The sequence below is a fragment of the Oncorhynchus mykiss genome, chromosome Y, assembly GCF_013265735.2.
Source record: "Oncorhynchus mykiss isolate Arlee chromosome Y, USDA_OmykA_1.1, whole genome shotgun sequence".
NCBI lineage: Eukaryota > Metazoa > Chordata > Actinopteri > Salmoniformes > Salmonidae > Oncorhynchus > Oncorhynchus mykiss.
Window position 1 is genome coordinate 13,979,654 of NC_048593.1, and position 19,043 is coordinate 13,998,696.

The window sequence follows — 19,043 nt, forward strand, 5'->3', positions numbered from 1 at the left end:
TGTCCTCTCTCCCGTCCAGGTTTCAGCACAGCTATATTAGACTCTTCCACTGAGCCCCCCATTCTATAGAGCTGATGCTGGCTGGCTGGGCTAGAATGACTCTGCCAACTCACTAAAATAGTCCCGTTCTGCTGTGATGCACACACACTCTCATTCCATTAGATCTGCCAGTGTGAGGTTTGGTATTGGAAGTGGGGTGTTGTAAAATAAATTGACCATCTTACGAGGTACTAGTCTGGGGGGGCTTAACATTAGTTCACCCCAAAATAACTGTTTTTTTGCCATAGCTCTCCAAGAAGGTCTGAGCCTACTGTCAGTCTTTACAATTTATGTGGGATTGAGGCATGCAGATTTCTTCTAATGAATGAATTCCAGAACAGGATTATAAAAACCACTTAATTAGCCTGTCTGACTGGTTTTGGTGGTAAATGAAGGATCCATCATGTTGTAGCTTGGGGATCTGGACATTTACCTTACTCTCTATCGCTCGCTGTCCTAAACTGCCCTTGACCAAACCACACACACCCAGTTCTCTGGCTGTGATTAGCCCTGGTTTGTGACTTGGCTCCTAGTCTCTCTCTCTCTCACTCTCACACTCTCACTCACAGAGAGAGCACTTATTTTAACTTAATATAATACATCAATAAAAATCAATTTAGCCTCAAATAAATAATGAAACATGTTCAATTTGGTTTAAATAGGGCAAAAACAAAGTGTTGGAGAAGTGAAAGTGCAATATGTGCCATGTAAAAAAGCAAACGTTTGAGTTCCTTGCTCAGAACATGAGAACATATGAAAGTTGGTGGTTCCTTTTAACATGAGACTTCAATATTCCAAGGTAAGAGGTTTTAGGTTGTAGTTAATATAGTATTTATAGGACTATTTCTCTCTACCATTTGTATTTCATATACCTTTGACTATTGGATGTTCTTATAGGCACTATAGTATTGTCAGTGTAACAGTATAGCTTCCGTCTCTCTCCTCGCCCCTACCTGGGCTCGAACCAGGAACACATCGACAACAGCCACACTCGAAGCAGCGCTACCCATCGCTCCACAAAAGCCGCGGCCCTTGCAGAGCAAGTGGAATAACTACTATAAATCTCAGAGCGAGTGACGTTTGAAATGCTATTAGCACGCACCCAGCTAGCTAGCTAGCCATTTCACATCAGTTACACCAGCCATTAGGCTGATAGGCTTGAAGTCATAAACAGCACTGTGCTTGTGAAGAGCGGCTGGCAAAATGCACGAAAGTGCTGTTTGAATGAATGCTTACGAGCCTGCTGCTGCCTACCATCGCTCAGTCAGACTGCTCTATCAAATCTTAGACTTAATTATAACATAACACACAGAAATACGACCCTTTGGTCATTAATATGGTCGAATCCGGAAGCTATCATTTAGAAAACAAGACGTTTATTTCAGTGAAATCTGGAACCGTTAGGTATTTTATCTAACGGGTGGCATCCCTAAGTCTAAATATTCTTGTTACATTGCACAACCTTCCAATGTTATGTCATAATTACATACAATTCTGGCAAATTAGTTCGCAATGAGCCAGGCTGCCCAAACTGTTGCATATACCCTGACTCTGCGTGCAATGAACGCAAGAGAAATGACACTATTTCACCTGGTTAATATTGCCTGCTAACCTGGATTTCTTTTAGCTAAATATGCAGGTTTAAAAATATATACAGTGCCTTGCGAAAGTATTCGGCCCCCTTGAACTTTGCGACCTTTTGCCACATTTCAGGCTTCAAACATAAAGATGTAAGATGTTTTTTGTGAAGAATCAACAAGTGGGACACAATCATGAAGTGCAACGACATTTATTGGATATTTCAAACTTTTTTAACAAATCAAAAACTGAAAAATTGGGCGTGCAAAATTATTCAGCCCCCTTAAGTTAATACTTTGTAGCGCCACCTTTTGCTGCGATTACAGCTGTAAGTCGCTTGGGGTATGTCTCTATCAGTTTTGCACATCGAGAGACTGAAATTTTTTCCCATTCCTCCTTGCAAAACAGCTCGAGCTCAGTGAGGTTGGATGGAGAGCATTTGTGAACAGCAGTTTTCAGTTCTTTCCACAGATTCTCGATTGGATTCAGGTCTGGACTTTGACTTGGCCATTCTAACACCTGGATATGTTTAGATTTTGCTTTGTGTTTTGGATCATTGTCTTGTTGGAAGACAAATCTCCGTCCCAGTCTCAGGTCTTTTGCAGACTCCATCAGGTTTTCTTCCAGAATGGTCCTGTATTTGGCTCCATCCATCTTCCCATCAATTTTAACCATCTTCCCTGTCCCTGCTGAAGAAAAGCAGGCCCAAACCATGATGCTGCCACCACCATGTTTTAGAGTGGGGATGGTGTTGTTGCCAAAAAAGTTCAATTTTGGTTTCATCTGACCAGAGCACCTTCTTCCACATGTTTGGTGTGTCTCCCAGGTGGCTTGTGGCGAACTTTAAACGACACTTTTTATGGATATCTTTAAGAAATGGCTTTCTTCTTGCCACTCTTCCATAAAGGCCAGATTTGTGCAATATACGACTGATTGTTGTCCTATGGACAGAGTCTCCCACCTCAGCTGTAGATCTCTGCAGTTCATCCAGAGTGATCATGGGCATCTTGGCTGCATCTCTGATCAGTCTTCTCCTTGTATGAGCTGAAAGTTTAGAGGGACGGCCAGGTCTTGGTAGATTTGCAGTGGTCTGATACTCCTTCCATTTCAATATTATCGCTTGCACAGTGCTCCTTGGGATGTTTAAAGCTTGGGAAATCTTTTTGTATCCAAATCCGGCTTTAAACTTCTTCACAACAGTATCTCGGACCTGCCTGGTGTGTTCCTTGTTCTTCATGATGCTCTCTGCGCTTTTAATGGACCTCTGAGACTATCACAGTGCATTTATACGGAGACTTGATTACACACAGGTGGATTGTATTTATCATCATTAGTCATTTAGGTCAACATTGGATCATTCAGAGATCCTCACTGAACTTCTGGAGAGAGTTTGCTGCACTGAAAGTAAAGGGGCTGAATTTTGCACGCCCAATTTTTCAGTTTTTGATTTGTTAAAAAAGTTTGAAATATCCAATAAATGTCGTTCCACTTCATGATTGTGTCCCACTTGTTGTTGATTCTTCACAAATAAAATACAGTTTTATATCTTTGTTTGAAGCCTGAAATGTGGCAAAAGGTCACAAAGTTCAAGGGGGCCGAATACTTTCGCAAGGCACTGTATGTTATTCCCAGTACTATGGCCTGTGCAATATTTAAGTGTTTTGTTGCTGTACATTTGACAGTTTTTTTCCTCCCTTTCTCTTTCCTCGCTTCGTCTCTCTCTCTCACTCCCTCAGCCCCATGAGTTTGACGAGTGCAGGCTGGATGTCAGTGTTAACGACAGTGTGTGGTACCTGAGGGCCACAGACTCAGAACACAGACACCAATGGATCAACTCCATCGAACTACACAGGGTAAGACTTATAATAATACACACACACTGGAGTGTTCAGTATGTCTTTTACCTCGGCTGCATGTTTCTTATCGTCACATCTAATGTCTACCTACGAGTGCCAGGTAATAAGATATCATGTAGGTCATGGTTGCACACAGTCCGATCAGGGATGTGGTACATATACTGAACCAAAATATAACCGCAACAATATTTCATTGATTTTACTGAGTTACAGTTCATATAAGGAAATCAGTCAATTGAGGGGGCGGTCAGTATCTGGTATGACCACCATTTACCTCATGCAGCGCGACACATCTCCTTCGCATAGAGTTGATCAGGCTGTTGATTGTGGAATGTTGTCCCACTCCTCTTCAATGGCTGTGCGAAGTAGCTGGATGTTTGCAGAAACTGGAATACGCTGTCGTACACGTTGATCCAGAGCATCCCAAACATTATTAATGGGTGACATGTCTGGTGGTGAGTATGCAGGCTATGGAAGAACTGGGACATTTTCAGCTTCCATGAGTTGTGTACAGATCCTTGTCATGTGGCTGCAGACCTGCCAACATGCACGCATTTTGCTTACCCACTACGCAATTCTCTGTCCATGTCCGAGTTAAAAGTACGCAGAAATGAATAGGGCCTGATTTTTTTATTTTAAACATAAATCTGACATCTAATTCTCGAGCTGCCACATGCAGATGTACGGAGTTTGTGCCAACCCAACATGGAGATGAATACATCAATATTCAACGTAGCTACCCCGTGTCTGCTTTTCCTCCGTTTTTTGTTGTGTTGCTGAGTTTGCCGACTGTCATCTGTACATAAACACATGGACAAATCCCTTATCGGCTCCGTGTGTTGTGGAAAGGTCAACGTTAGAGAAGCTAACGTTAGAGAACATAAGATGGACATTCAGTGGGCTCTAAAGTGACAGCAGTTCACTCACATTTGCTAGTGAAAGAAATGAAATGCAAATACGAAAATGAACTGGTCGCATTTGTGCGCGTGATATATTTAATTCTGCGTCCCATTAGTTGTATTTTCCACGTAACATTACGAGGATCACACAACCTGATAGACTGACTAATTATGATCCATGTCACAAAAAGCATAATCTAAACATCTTGGCATTAAATGGAATTCGGGAGTTTAAAAGAGTGCACGGTGAAGATTGAATGAATGTCTGCTATTAGCTATAGCGGCAATGCTTCTAAAAATGCCTTTACACCAGATTTGATATTTTTCCAATCTCGACTATCTGAAATTATGTCTGCGCTGCAAAGAAATCCAATAGGCACCTTTTTACATAGGCTGAAGCAGCAGACTTTTCTAGCAAACAGCGTTCAGATTCCCTTTGCGGTAGCCTACTTAAGCTTTGTGTAGCCAGTTTGCGATAATTTGTTTTTATGTTTTCAAAATGATTTGCTCTTAGTGTTGATTAGGAACCGTGTCTAAAAAGCCAATACTTGTGAGCTGTATTCCTCTACTATAGAGACTAAACTATAGAGACTAAACTTGGGGGCATATGCTAAGAAAAACGTTATAGGGCTGTGCATTGTCGTGCTAAAACATGAGATGGCAGCAGATGAATGGCACGACAATGGGCCTCAGGATCTCGTCACGGTATTTCTGTGCATTCAAATTGCCATCGATAAAATGCAATTGTGTTCGTTGTCCGTAACTTATGCCTGCCTACACCATAACCCCACTGCCACCATGGGCACTATGTTCACAACGTTAACATCAGCAGACCGCTCACCCACACGTCTCCATATACGTAGTCTGTGGATGTGAGGCCGGTTGGAAGTACTGCCAAATTCTCTAAAACGACATTGGAGTCGGCTTATGGTAGAGAAATTAACATTCAATTATCTGGCAACCGCTCTGGTGGACATCCCTGCATTCAGCATGCCAATTGCATGCCCCTTCAAAACATGAGACATCTTTGGCAATGTTGTGTGGCAAAATGGAACATTTTTGTGGCCCTTTATTGTCCCCAGCACAAAATGCACCTGTGTAATGATCATGCTATTTAATCTGCATCTTGATATGTCACACATGGCAGGTGGATGGATTATCTTGGCAAGGGAGAAATGCTCACTAACAGGGATGTAAACAAATTTGTGCACATTTTAGAGCAATGAGAAGCTTGTTGTGCATATGGAAAACTTTTTAGTTCAGTTCATGAAACATGAGACCAACACTTTACATGTTGCGTTTATATTTTGGTTCAGTGTAGATGGTTGAGTTGTTTCATTCATTTCGTATCAACCAGGCACTCACTCCCTGTTACAGTTGTGTGTGTGTGTTTTACGTGTGTGTGTGTGTGTGTGTGTTTCTATCAGAGTCTAAGAGAGGGGAGGATAGACAGTGGAGTCATCCAGAGGACATCACTAGTCCCTCCAGCAGCAGTGTGTTTAATGGCAAGTCTACCTATACTAAACCAGCTACTGTGTGTTCTACTACCATTTAGCACAGTGCCCTTAATCCAGTGTGTGTGTGTGTGTGTGCACGCTTTATCCAGACTTGTCATTTTCTGTTCTCACCATTGAAAGCAGGTCAGATAATGAGTGGCACCTATTGTTTACACTCCGGTGTTAAAGGATACAGTTCCCAGGGAGGAGTTCTCACTGACACACACGCAGTAATAGGTTGTACAGGGCTCTGCATCACTGATCCAGTTTATAATTGTTTCCACAGACGCTCTGATCCTTCTGGAATTAGGTCCTGTTACTCATCAGAGGGGGGGAGAGAGGGAGGGCAGAAGAGGGAGTTGTGGATGGATTAGCGTAGAGTTTAGGATGGAGGGGTGGGGGAGAGGCAAGATGTGGAGGGAGGAGGAGTGTACGAGTGGGAGGACCATAATAGACAGAAGGGATTCTTCACTCTGACAGTCTGAGGCTATTTTCTAGGGAGGGATATGCTTACGCAATGGTAATGGGTTGTGAGAAGGCTTTGGTGGGATTTACGGTATTACTGGCATAGCACACAAGGAAGGGGGTGCTAAAAATGCAATAAAAGCCCATTGGACCTCGATTACCAGAATGCTAACAAAATGAGCACAAACTAATAGTGAAATCACATACTGTTAGCTAAATGCTAACAAGTGAAAACAAATTCCGAAGACAGGTAAATTCAGCTTATAAAGTTATATAAGCTTAGCTAGTAGCTACCAAATGTCATTTTCGGCGAGTGTGGAAATTTACAAGTGGAAGTGAACATGAGATTGTGCTAGTGAACAAAGTTGTGATGCATGCTTTTCTGAAGGATGAGCAGCATGTGTACATGAAGCAGAGGGTGAGAAGAACAAAGGAGGGGAAAAAACGCTAGTAGGAAGCACAGGGGAAAATGGCAACTGTACAGACAACTCATTCAGAGCTCTTTGGCAAAAAGCCATTCTAAGATATCTGATGGCAAACATTTTACTAGTGAAATGCATACAAGTGTAACTTCACCTCATGTGCACCGCTCAACAGAGACTCGCCGATTAGATAGAACACTACGGACTCACCAGCTCCCGCAGTCTCCCGTTGTGCTATTTACAAACAAACACGTGACTGGCTCGACTGTTCTGGGGAACTACGGCAAGCTTCATAATGTGACCAGCGACATGAAGAAAGCAATAGGTTTTTATTTCTTAACTTATTGTTGACTGCAGGTGTTAACTTTTTTTTTAAATGATACATATATTCACATTTTATTGGAAAAACATCAGTTTGGACGGTTTTGAAAAACCATCCCGTGGCTTTTTCTAAATACCCCGATATGCGGTATACCGCCCAAGCCTAGTTGTGAGGTTGCAGGTGGTGTGAAGGAAAGGGTGTCAGAGCCCAGAACACAGCAGAACAAATGGTAGACCTTGTCCTATGAGCATGTAATTAACATATTTAAATAGTGAACATTGTGTATGTGGTGTCAGACACTAACGCTTCAGAACATAATGATGAATTTGTCCTTGAAGGCAGAGTAACCGCCCCACCCTTAAAGGGATACTTGGGGATTTTTATAATGAGTCCAGTATAAAGGAAGTTGGAGGTAGTATATCGGTTGCACTAGTGCTGGCTAGCAACTTCTTTCCAGCTGCACGCAGAGATATACAAATGGTATCCGCCAAGTTCGTCTGACTGGGGAAGAAGAAAAAAGGGCAAAATCCCGGAGTATCCCTTTAAGGCATCCCCATGCTTCCCACCCGAAACAGGTTGTGTGTGTATTATGACATTTTGTGAAGTTTTGGTCTTCAAGGGTTTTTTTCCCGGCTGTTCGTGCACACATTTTGTCTCGAGGCAAGTCTGTAGCTGAAGTCTGCCCCTTCGTCAACAGTAGGGATTCTTCAATTAAGTGTTTAATTCAATTAGAGACAAATGCTTTCATGCACATTTTTCCCCTTGAGAAATACTGCCTCAAACATCTGCATGTAAAATTGCGCAAAAATGTATGACAGATTTCTTGGGTTGTCTTCGATTAATTCAGACTATTTTAAGGAAGTGTATACTGGCTACAACATCTCAAGATGGAAAAACAAAACTTTTTTTCAGCTTTTCTCATTTTTCAAGCGAAGGTCTGAAGGGAGTATGCGAGCACACTCGTTGGGTTCGCCTAGGATGGACGCCAGCTGAACCAACGCATGCGGAAGGCTTTCTCCTCTCCCTCCCTCCTTTCCTCGCTCTCTCCTGACACATGTTAGTCATTCCTGGCAGTGGGTTTTGGGAAACCCCTCCGTGTCACACTCTTCCCCCTTCCTCTTGTTCCTCCCAGCCCCAGGGTGACCCTCTGATTCAGCCAGAGCAGGAAGGAATGAGTCACACACACACACACACACACACACACTACGCCTTCTCCCCACAGTGAGTCACCAGTCAGAAACTCTCGGCCTGTGAGGAGGCCCTTCTCTCCCCCTCGTAGTCTCTTGTCTCCCTCTGATCGCTCTTCAGACTCACAGCAAAGTGTCAACTTTCACTAGAGAAAAACAATCTGGTCAGGGCTATAATGTTCTTAAATTATTTTATATAGTAAATAATATTTTGTGTTGCTCTTTGCTACTTGAGTAAACATGGTCTGTGTGTGATTGTATGGAAAGTTCCACGTCTGTCCGGTAAAATATTATTATCTGTTAGTACACCTAGATAGACAGCTGGTTTCACATAATGAGTCCATCTCGCTCTCCGTCTCTCACTCACTCTGACAGACGTTTTAGTACTGTAGCTATGTGTGTGTTTAAGTTATATTCAGACTGGGGCATTGCATATTTACTCTTTCGCTCTCTCCTCTTCTCCATCTCTCCCTTCCCCATCTTTCTTGGTCCTTGAGTGGCGCAGCGGTCTAAGGCACTGCATCGCAGTGCTAGAGGCGTCACTACAGACCCGGGTTCGATACCGTGCTGTATCACAACTGGCTGTGATCGGGAGTCACGTAGGGTGGCGCACAATTGGCCCAGCATCGTCCAGGTTAGGGGAAGGTTTGGCCGGGGTAGGCGGTCATTGTAAAATAACACCTGACTTGTCTAGTTAAATAAAAAAATGAAAATACAATTTCTGGTGAATGTGTTTGTATAGACTGATAGCAAACACACTGCTTCTTTGATCTTGTGGCCGATTTTGTCTTTATCAATCAGCCAGATAAGAAACTGCATTATATTCATTAGCAGCTCTGTGATTTGGCAGATAGCGGCTGTATTGAATGGCCATTGTTGAAATGGGTATAGCTGAGAGGGCGACAGTAGTATTGAAAGCCCTGTTGGAGGCAGGAAAATGGTTACTCCTGGTCATTGACCGATAGTAAGCTCTGGGTGGGTGATGCAGGGCCAGGCAGCGGCCATGGGAACAGTCTGCCACCTGGTGGTGAGGAATGGAAGCACACGCCGTCTTCATCTTCGTTTGGAAATGCTTAACTAAGCTACACGCTCGGTTCCACTTGAACCCTTAACCCTGTGTTATGGCCCCACACAGTGTCTGTACTCTTTTCTGAGTGCTAATTCACACCGGGTGAATCACTATGTCCTCTCCAGACAGATCTTCCTTTTCCCACCTCGCTCGCTCTCTTTTTTAAGTGTCAGGGTTCGGTAAGAAGTCAGGGATTCTATCCTCTGTTAGAGGAAGTCACCCAATACTCCATTCTGTGACAGTGTTCCATGGTCACCGTGGTCACTGTTGCTACGGTCCCACTGTGTTGCTGTGTCAGGCTCATAGAGAACTGTGTGGTCAGGGTGATGTTGCACACACTCCTGAAACATACAGGGGTGCTTGTGTAATGGTGAGAGAGGATGTGATTCTCATTTAAGTTAAGACGTTGTTTTTAAGTCAAAAAAATATGCGTTATAACCCATCCTCTCATACAAGATGTACTGGCTAAACCTTGTTTACCACACCCGTAGAACCGTGGTCATATGAAAAGACACGTGAATAACATGTACACAGAGGAAAGAGTCAAGTGAAAATGTGTCAGCATGACTTGTCAGAAACACAGGTAGTGATTGGGAGGGGAGGACAGAGCTAGAGATGGGACACACAGAGAAAAGAAATGGGGTTGGAGAGTGTTTAACGTTCACCTCATACTCTGTCCCAGTGTGACAAGTAGCGGTGAAGGTGCTTGGGGATCAGGAAGTTTACTGTCGAGTGTTTGACTGAATACACCGTGGGTCTGTCTGTGACTGTGTGACAGGGTGAGTTGAGATGCGTTACATGTGGCGTGATACGGTGACTTGTATGTCACCTCCCCTTGCTGCTGCTGACGAAGCGCTTAGGACACTTCATGTTTTGGCTAATGTGTTAAGTTGATAGCGATGTGGATATATACTTAACGTTATCGTCACTCTCTTCCCTCCCTGTGTCTAGGCGGAGTCTGGGTATGGGTCAGAACCCAGTCTGAGGAGACATGGCTCCATGCTGTCTCTCACGTCTGCTACCAGCGGCTACTCTGCCACATCCACATCCTCCTTCAAGGTGAGACCTAAACACACACACACACACACACACACACAGAGTGTTTGCTGACCGTGCCGCTCCTCTGTTTGGACCCGAAAGGGTCACAGCCTGAGAGAGAAGCTGGCGGAAATGGAGACGTTCAGAGACATCCTGTGCAGACAGGTGGACACGCTGCAGAAGTACTTTGACGGCTGCTCCGACGCTGTCTCCAAGGATGAGCTGCAGAGAGACAAAGGTAAGACGATGAATGAATCTGTCAATCAATCAGATGCTTATGTCAGACAAATTCTTAAGTGCTGGACAGCCACAGGTCTACGATCCTTTGTGTAACTGTGGAGGAAGATACTTCCACATGCACTCTGAGACAGCAAAACCAATACGTTCCTGCAAATGAACAGAAAACACCGCAACAGCTACCTCCAAAAAACAATGGCAAAGTGCCACAAAAATGTTATTTGGTGTTCCCAGCAGAAATGCTAAGTGTGTGTGTGTGTGGATCATGAAAATATTCAGAGCTTTGGGGAAACATTTGCAGAATCTTCAACGGAATGTGTTCCGTCAACCCCCTCATTGAGATGCAGTCATTTCTCTGTCCCTCTCTCTCCCTTTCTCACTCTTTCTTTCTGTCTCTCACCCTCCCTCTCATTCTCTTCCTCCACCCCCCCTCTCTCTCTCTCTCCCCCTCTCTGTCTGCAGCCAGAACATTTGCTCATGGTGGAGTTTGCTCTTTGTCACCGTGCCGAACGATGGCTCTGAATGACCACGAACAATCAAACCGTTCCTTTGTTACCCATCAAATCCCTTCCTCGTTCCCTCCTCTCATGCCCCCTCAGTCCATCCATCCCTTACTCCTGAATAAGAGGCCAGGCCATTGTTGTTCTGAGGACAGTGAAGTTCTGTTAGCGTGCCGTGCTGGGTGGCTGCATAGGCAACTCTTGGCACTACTCTGGCTCTATTGATGACTCTTTGCAGGGGCTTTATAGGGACTGGTGTACTACTGTTTGACGATTGCTGATCTCTCTCTCTTTTGCGCTCTCGTTCCCTCTTTTTCTCTCCCTCCTTCTCTCTCTAGTTGTTGAGGATGATGAGGATGATTTCCCCAACACTCGGTCAGACGGAGAGTTCATCCACAACAACAACGGCAGCAAGGAGAAGCGTGAGTACAGCAGATTCACTTCTATAGAAAGGTTACATAGCTTGCAGGATCAACCTTTTTTGAGGCTATTTGTGCTTTTGAAAACTATTTGTTGAAAATGAAAAACTATTTGTAGTCCATGTGTGTATGCATGTAGTAAACATGAAATATGATTAGTGTCCTGAAATAAATTTTTCAAAACACCTAGCTATGTTTAAACGTGTTTTTACACGCACATTCTTCTCTGTTCAGTGTTCCGATCTCTGAGCCCTAAGGGCATCAATGGAATAGACTTTAAGGGCGAGGCGATCACGTTTAAGGCCACCACAGCTGGGATTTTGTCCACCCTGTCCCACTGCATCGACCTGATGGTGAAGAGAGAGGACAGCTGGCAGAAGCGACTGGACAAGGAGACGGAAAAGAGGAGGAGGATAGAGGAGGGCTACCATTCCGCTCTCTCTGAGCTCAAGAAGAAGTCTCACTTTGGAGGGCCTGATTACGAGGTGAGACGACTGGGTCGGTTCTGATGGTTTTGAGCCAGATGGGAAAAGACACCCGTCGTTCTCAGTAGGTAATGAGCGCCGTGTTGCTCTTCCCTTTTCTTATCCTTCTTTTCCTCCTCTCTCTCCTCTTCCTCCAGGAGGGGCCTAACAGCCTGATCAATGAGGATGAGTTTTTCGATGCCGTTGAAGCCGCTCTTGACAGACAAGACAAGATGGAGGAACAGGTACAGGAGCCAGGACAAAACCCCTCCGCCTCAATTGATAGAGATGAAATCCAATTCTATGATGATAATGATCAATCTTCATATTAAATTGAGTGTTTCATCCTGGCCGCGTGTGTCTCTAGTCTCACACCGAGAAGTCGCGGATACAGAGATCCAGTCCAGTTCCCCCGGGAGATGTCTACTCCACCATAGGATCACACAGATTCGCTGACAAGGTCATTCGCCTCATTTAGTCCATGAACACGTCACTTTAACAGTCACCCTCACGCTATGCTCGCTCTCTCTCTCTCTTCCTTTCCCCCTCATCTTTTTCTCCTTCCTTATCTCACTCTTCCCGTTACCTCGTTCTCTTTTTGTTTGGTCGTGTTCTCGTTTTCCTTCCTCATCCCTCTCTTCTCATCCTCCCTGTAGCCCCATAGTCACTGCCCCCCCCCCCCAAATCAGTGACACCAATCCTCGAGGACTGGAATTGCCCACCCCTGCATTATATTATTGGTTGCCACCCTGAGTCACTACACTATATTTAGCTAGCATGCTTTTGTCTTTGTCTGCTAGTACAGAGATTGACTGGCCTTTGCAGTTTGCATGTCATAGCTGTTACCTCACCACAGTACAATCAGTGGTTTGTCTTTCCTTTAACACATTTGTGTTTGTCAGTGAGCTGTTATTTCCATCTGACATTTAACCCCATCTGTCCCTCATGTTCCTCTTCCTGGTTGCTTTTAATAGGTGGAGGAGATGGTGCAGAATCACATGACCTACTCGCTGCAGGATATGGGCGGGGACGCCAACTGGCAGCTGGTGGTGGAGGAGGGGGAGATGAAGGTAGGGGGAAAGGAGAGAGAGAGAGAGAGAGAGAGGAGTGATTTGATTTATGCATGTGCCTTATGTGAAAGAAAGCAAGAAAGAACCTTTGTTGCCAGTACTTCAACTAAGTAATTCTGTCTTCAATCCCATTGTTGAAGTAAAGTAGTAACCATGGTACCCCTCTCTGTTTTGTGTAGGTGTACAGGAGGGAGGTAGAGGAGAATGGTATTGTCCTGGACCCCCTGAAGGCCACCCATTCTGTGAAGGGAGTCACGGGACATGAGTTGTGTCACTACTTCTGGGACACGAACGTACGCAACGACTGGGAGAGTAAGTCTCATCTGAACATTGTAAACATTAAGTTCTGTCATTTCTTGCTATGTTCCTTATTTTTAGTGGACATGTTCTAATCTGTTTCTCTGTCCGTCTCTCTTTTCATTCATTCAGCCACCATTGAGAACTTCAACGTTGTGGAGATGTTATCGGACAACGCTGTAATCGTCTATCAGACACACAAGGTAAGAGGGAACGTGTAAAACACACACACAATCTATGGGCTCTGAGAAAAGATTGGGTTTTTAAAGGAAGGAGACAAAGCCAAAACCTGAATACTTGTGATGTAAAGCAGCATTACATGTGAACTGTATTGCAGAGGGTGTGGCCTGCATCCCAGAGAGACGTGCTGTACTTGTCTGCTATGAGGAAGATCCTGGCTAACAACGAGAACGACCCAGACACCTGGCTGGTCTGCAACTTCTCTGTGGACCACGACAACGCCCAGGTCATTTGACCCCATCCTACCATTTATGAGCTCCAAGATTTTTGGGGTGTTGTATTGATTAGTTAAACACTTATTCAGGTCCGTCTTTGACAAGGTCTCTCTGGCAATAAATATGTGTCTCGGTGAGACAACCCAAATAATAACAACAAAATTATGGTTAATTAAAATATTAAACTTGGTAAGAATCTCCTATGCTTGTAATTGATCTTCCTCCATGTCATTGTCGCCCTGCAGCCCACCAACAGGTGTGTTCGTGCCAAAATCAACATTGCCATGATATGCCAGACCCTGGTTAGCCCACCAGAGGGCGACCGAGAGATCAGCAGAGACAACCTTACCTGTAAAATCACCTACGTCGCCAATGGTGAGCTCATCTCTTTAACCGCTCTAATAGGCACTAGAGATGGCCATGCTAGAAGGGACAAAATAAGCAGTATTACCATGGCCATGTAGTACATTGCCAGTAACTACGTATTCTTCAATTAGGATATGAGTGACTTCCTTTTTGGAATAATAAGGTTAGGGTCCGGGTTAATGTTATAGGGTTAGTGAATGTTAGGCAAGCCAACAAGTGCAGAGGCAAACTAGCCTACTACTAGCTATTCCTGCCTCCCCGCGGTGGCGGTGTACGCACCCACTCCACCAGGGGTGACTAGGAGATATTTGTACTGCGGCAAGTAGTTAACCACAGAAAACCATGTGACTAACTCGATTCTTTATCGTTTGACAGCCCTAATTAAATATGAAGGTGTTGTGAATTAAACTGTTCTCTGTGATATCCTGTGTAACGTGCATTTTCTCTTCCTGTCTGTCACAGTGAACCCAGGAGGCTGGGCTCCTGCCTCAGTTCTGAGGGCTGTGGCCAAGAGGGAGTACCCCAAGTTCCTCAAACGCTTCACCAGCTATGTCCAGGAGAAGACAGCCGGGAAACCTATCCTCTTCTAAGTTTCACAGGACTCGCAGCACCCCTGTCCACACAACAGACTGTTCCGAACATTGTGTATCATTTCAACCCAACTCTAGCTAGCCATCATGCTAAGTGCTAGGGTACAGCTAGGCCTTTTCAGACTAGCTTCCATGCGAGCTCTCTTGCTAGGTCTTCAGCTAGCTTCAATGCTAGTTTCCCATTCTATACCTCATGCTAGCTTCCTATACTAGCTCTCGTGCTAGTTTCCTATGCCAGGTCTTATGCTAGGTCCTTTGCTAATTCTCATGCTAGTTCTTATGCTAGCTCCCATGCTAGTTTCATTAGCTAATGCAGAAAGACCTATAAGAAAATGTCAATTGTGAGATATATTAATATAATATATAAATGTACGTATGTGTTATAAGAAATTTATAAGAAAGCAGTTTAAGACTGGAAGACAAAATATTACTCTATTTTAGTCCTGCTTTTTGTAGTCCTTTTTTAAGAGATGGAGTTTGTTCCTATTTTCTGTTGATTTAGCTTTTTATAATAATCAGTGCTGTTACAGCTTATTCTCATGCTGCTAATTTTCTTAGTACAACTAAATCAGATCGCCTTTTTTCCAGAATGATCGTCTTGTTTGTAAGAAACAAAAAAAACGACAAAATTCCAGAGGGCTGTCATTGAACTATGACCCCTATGACATTTTCTTCTGTCTCTCTGGTGAAAACACTACTTTGCTGGTGCTGATGGAGGGACGAGGCTAAAACTTATTTTATTTTAAAATGTTGAAAATGTATTAAATCTTCACATTTCTTTATTTTGGGGTTGTACTTGGGTTTCAATGTTATACTATAGCACAATTTTGATTTGGGATTTTAGATATCTGGATTATAACTGTATATAATGTCAACAACCATTTCTGCTTCACAGCCAGCTGTAAAAATGTTTGCAAATGCTTTTTGTGACTGAATTGACTCTATGCCTTAGACTGGGGGAGATAATACAATACGTTTTGGGTAGGGGAGAGGAGAGGGTGCTGATAGACAGTACACCCATATGAAATCACTAGAGACGTGCCAAGGGCCTAGTTCCAATACCTGATTATCGTCCCTTTCTCTCCTGACGATCCCTGATATGACTGAGTGGGAAACTTAAACTTGACACTTACTTATCCAATCAGGATGATGTCAGGGCAGTTATTGGTAGGAAGGGAGGAAGTAAGGAGGTCCTTTTTAAGCAAGGCATGGGTAGCAAACTCATTCCATGGAGGGCCTAGTGTCTGCAGGTTTTTGGTTTTTCCTTTCAAATAAGACCTAGAGGACCAGGTGAGGAGTTCTTTACTAATTAGTGACCTTAATTAATCAATCAAGGGAGGAGCGGAAAAACCCCAGACACTCTGCCCTCTGTTTAGACAGTTTCTACATTTTACAGCAGACTGATGCTTTGTCGCCTGCTGGGTACTTCAGTGAAAACAATGATGGTCTCCACATAGTGAAGACTTGTCTTTAATTTCAGATAGACTACCTATTTATATGAAACTAAGGGGTTAATACGATGACTAATTCATTTCATACCTCCTTTTAGTTCAAACATTGTGATATTGAAATCAGCAGAAACTGATGTTCACCGAAAGGCTAGGTCATTGCAGGAGCTATATACCAATCAACTTTTCTGTCCAATGGAGAGATTGGTTCAAATCCTTAGAGGATGATGGTGTGGCCTGTATGCTGGCTTTCATTCCAACTGATCCTTGATTTGGTCAAGTGATTTTAAATTATGTTCACCCCTTTGTGAAGAAGTCCAATAAATTATTTCTAGACTAATGTATAAAGCCACGTGGAGAAATACCTGGTTAGAAAGACATTTTAAAGACTGGTTTCCCAGACTCCGATTGAGCCGACTTCTGGACTAAAAGCATGTTCTACATACAATTTAGTCCTGGAATCAGCCTAATGTGGGTCTCGCAAACTGTCCCAATAAGTTGTCCCTCTCCTACGAATGAATATACATTTGCACTGAATGTAAAATGTTTGGAAAATCGTGTAAATAAAAGTGTTCACACTAAAGCTGTTGGGATTGACTTAACTACTGTGAAATTTAGAAAGAAAAGTTTGACATTTCTCCAGTCTGGTATGCTATGAATCATTGTTTTCCCTCTTCTCTCAGGTTCTCAAAACTCAGAATTTCACTAATTATGCAGAATGCCAAACAGTCAAGGTTTTGATTGGAAACATATTGCATTAGTGTTTGTTTTTGTGACTAAATACATTTGAGTAGAAAACCAGTTGACAGTGACATGGATTCCAACACAAGCTGTAAGGCCAAGCGTCCCAACAATCGATAGGCCACTAGCGAGCTACTTAGTCATTTATTTTATTGCAAACATGAAACCTTGTCATTTTCCAATAAAGTAAATGTCTATTGTTGGAGCCAATTTGGGTGTATCTTATAGTCTGGTAATATTCAGGCAATTACACTACAGACAACTAGGTGCAAATAAATGGTGGTGGTAAACGCATCAGGTGACGTGTGTGTGTGTGAGCTCATGGTTTTTACAGCCAGGGTGGCAACTCACTGGGGACGTTTTGTAGCTTTTTTGTTGTCACGTTTCAGAAGTAAATAAACTTGGCAAGCTTTCGCCAGTTGATGTACTGTTAGAGAAAGCTGGCCAAAAGTTGGCTTACATTTGCTATTATTTTTGCCTCAATCAAACTAGACCTGAATCAAACGATGAAACCATCAGCCATTCGATTGAAGATTTGATATTCTGATGTTTTTTCAGTGCAGTGTGAGTTGTGTTACTCAGTATGCCAATGTAACATTACTGATCTGTCAGTTTCCCTAGCTAATTCCCTACTTTTCACAGTGACACAGTAATAAACAGCTCTAACATTACAGGCTTCACTGTCATGGTGCACAATAAAAGTCTGTGCGGGAAGATTTCTTCATCCTGCCCGCACCCGCTAGCTTTCTGTCCCACTCGCTTCTGCAAGAACTGGTCCCAACTGTTGTCCAGCAATGTTATTTTAGGCATATTTGACACAGCTCACTTGCCAGCCATGGTCCCATCAATGTTGTGCCCTATAAGCAATATCAAATGTTAAAAAATAACTTATAGGTTTGATTACCAGAGATTCTCACATGGCCCTTACATTGTATTACTGGGCAATATCAGCCAATATGCTAGATGTAGTTTGAAGAGAGCAGAGTTGGAGAGACTTGCACTTTCTCTTGAGATATGTTTATAACCTACCTTTTAGGAGTGGAAGATTTGCAGACAGAAATATGGGTGACCAATATTTAGGCCTATTTCTAGGCAATGTAGTAAACTATAGCCTAATCATAAGCCTATTTAGGAAGGACTTTTCCTTGGAAAGATGACTGTCCCGTGATTCTCTGCCCATGTACAGTGCATTCGGAAAGTATTCAGACCCCTTTTTCCACATTTTATGTTACAACATTCTAAAATTAATTGTTTTCCTCATCAATCTACACATAATATGCTATAATGACAAAGCAAAAACAGGTTTTTAGAAATGCTTGCAAATGTATAATTTCTAAAAAAACAGAAATCCCTTATTTACATAAGTATTCAGACCCTTCGCTATGAGACTCGAAATTGAGCCATTGATCATCCTTGAGCTGTTTCTACAACTTGATTGGAGTCCACCTTCGGTAAATTCAATTGATTGGACATGATTTAGAAAGGTACATGCCTGTCCTATATAAGATCCCACAGTTAACAATGCATGTCAGAGCAAAAACCAAGCCATGACTAAAGGAATTGTCCGTAGAGCTCCGAGACAGGATTGTGTCGAGGCACAGATCTGGGGAAGGGTACCAAAACATTTCTGCAGCATTGAAGATCCCCAAGAACACAGTGGCCTCCATTATTCTTAAATGGAAGAAGTTTGGAACCACCAAGACTCTTCCTAGAGCTGGCCGCCCGGCCAAACTGTCAGGGAGGTAACCAAGGACCAGATGGTCACTCTGACAGAGCTCTAGAGTACTTCTGTGGAGATGGGAGAACCTTCCAGAAGGACAACCATCTCTGCAGCACTCCAACAATTAGGCCTTTATGATAGAGTGGTCAGAAGGAAGCCACTCATCAGTAAAAGGCACATGACAGCCCGCTTGGAGTTTTCCAAAAGGCACCTAAAGACTCTCAGACCATGAGAAACAAGATTTTCTAGTCTGATGAAACCAAGATTCAACACTTTGGCCTGAATGCCAAGCGTCATGTCTGGAGGAAACCTGGCACCATCCCTACAGTGAAGCATGGTGGTGGCACCATCATGCAGTGGGGATG

At 43.4% G+C, this 19,043-nt stretch overlaps 1 protein-coding gene across 2 annotated transcripts in view; it reads left to right on the forward strand.

Annotated features, from left to right (window-relative positions):
• LOC110509680 (ceramide transfer protein) overlaps nucleotides 1-16,800 on the forward strand; it is a 37,821-nt gene extending 21,021 nt beyond the window's left edge. The window contains exons 3-16 of one of the 2 annotated variants that reach the window (XM_036967425.1): nucleotides 3,354-3,470; nucleotides 5,800-5,877; nucleotides 10,285-10,392; nucleotides 10,474-10,609; nucleotides 11,447-11,530; nucleotides 11,762-12,012; nucleotides 12,150-12,236; nucleotides 12,359-12,451; nucleotides 12,966-13,061; nucleotides 13,241-13,373; nucleotides 13,491-13,561; nucleotides 13,696-13,824; nucleotides 14,059-14,188; nucleotides 14,642-16,800. In XM_036967425.1, the coding sequence (XP_036823320.1) occupies nucleotides 3,354-3,470; nucleotides 5,800-5,877; nucleotides 10,285-10,392; nucleotides 10,474-10,609; nucleotides 11,447-11,530; nucleotides 11,762-12,012; nucleotides 12,150-12,236; nucleotides 12,359-12,451; nucleotides 12,966-13,061; nucleotides 13,241-13,373; nucleotides 13,491-13,561; nucleotides 13,696-13,824; nucleotides 14,059-14,188; nucleotides 14,642-14,769 (1,641 nt within the window). In that variant the 3' untranslated portion in view covers nucleotides 14,770-16,800. The remainder of the gene's footprint in view (nucleotides 1-3,353; nucleotides 3,471-5,799; nucleotides 5,878-10,284; nucleotides 10,393-10,473; nucleotides 10,610-11,446; nucleotides 11,531-11,761; nucleotides 12,013-12,149; nucleotides 12,237-12,358; nucleotides 12,452-12,965; nucleotides 13,062-13,240; nucleotides 13,374-13,490; nucleotides 13,562-13,695; nucleotides 13,825-14,058; nucleotides 14,189-14,641) is intronic. The other variant, XM_036967427.1, reaches the window with a different exon arrangement.
• Nucleotides 16,801-19,043: the final 2,243 nt, after the last annotated feature.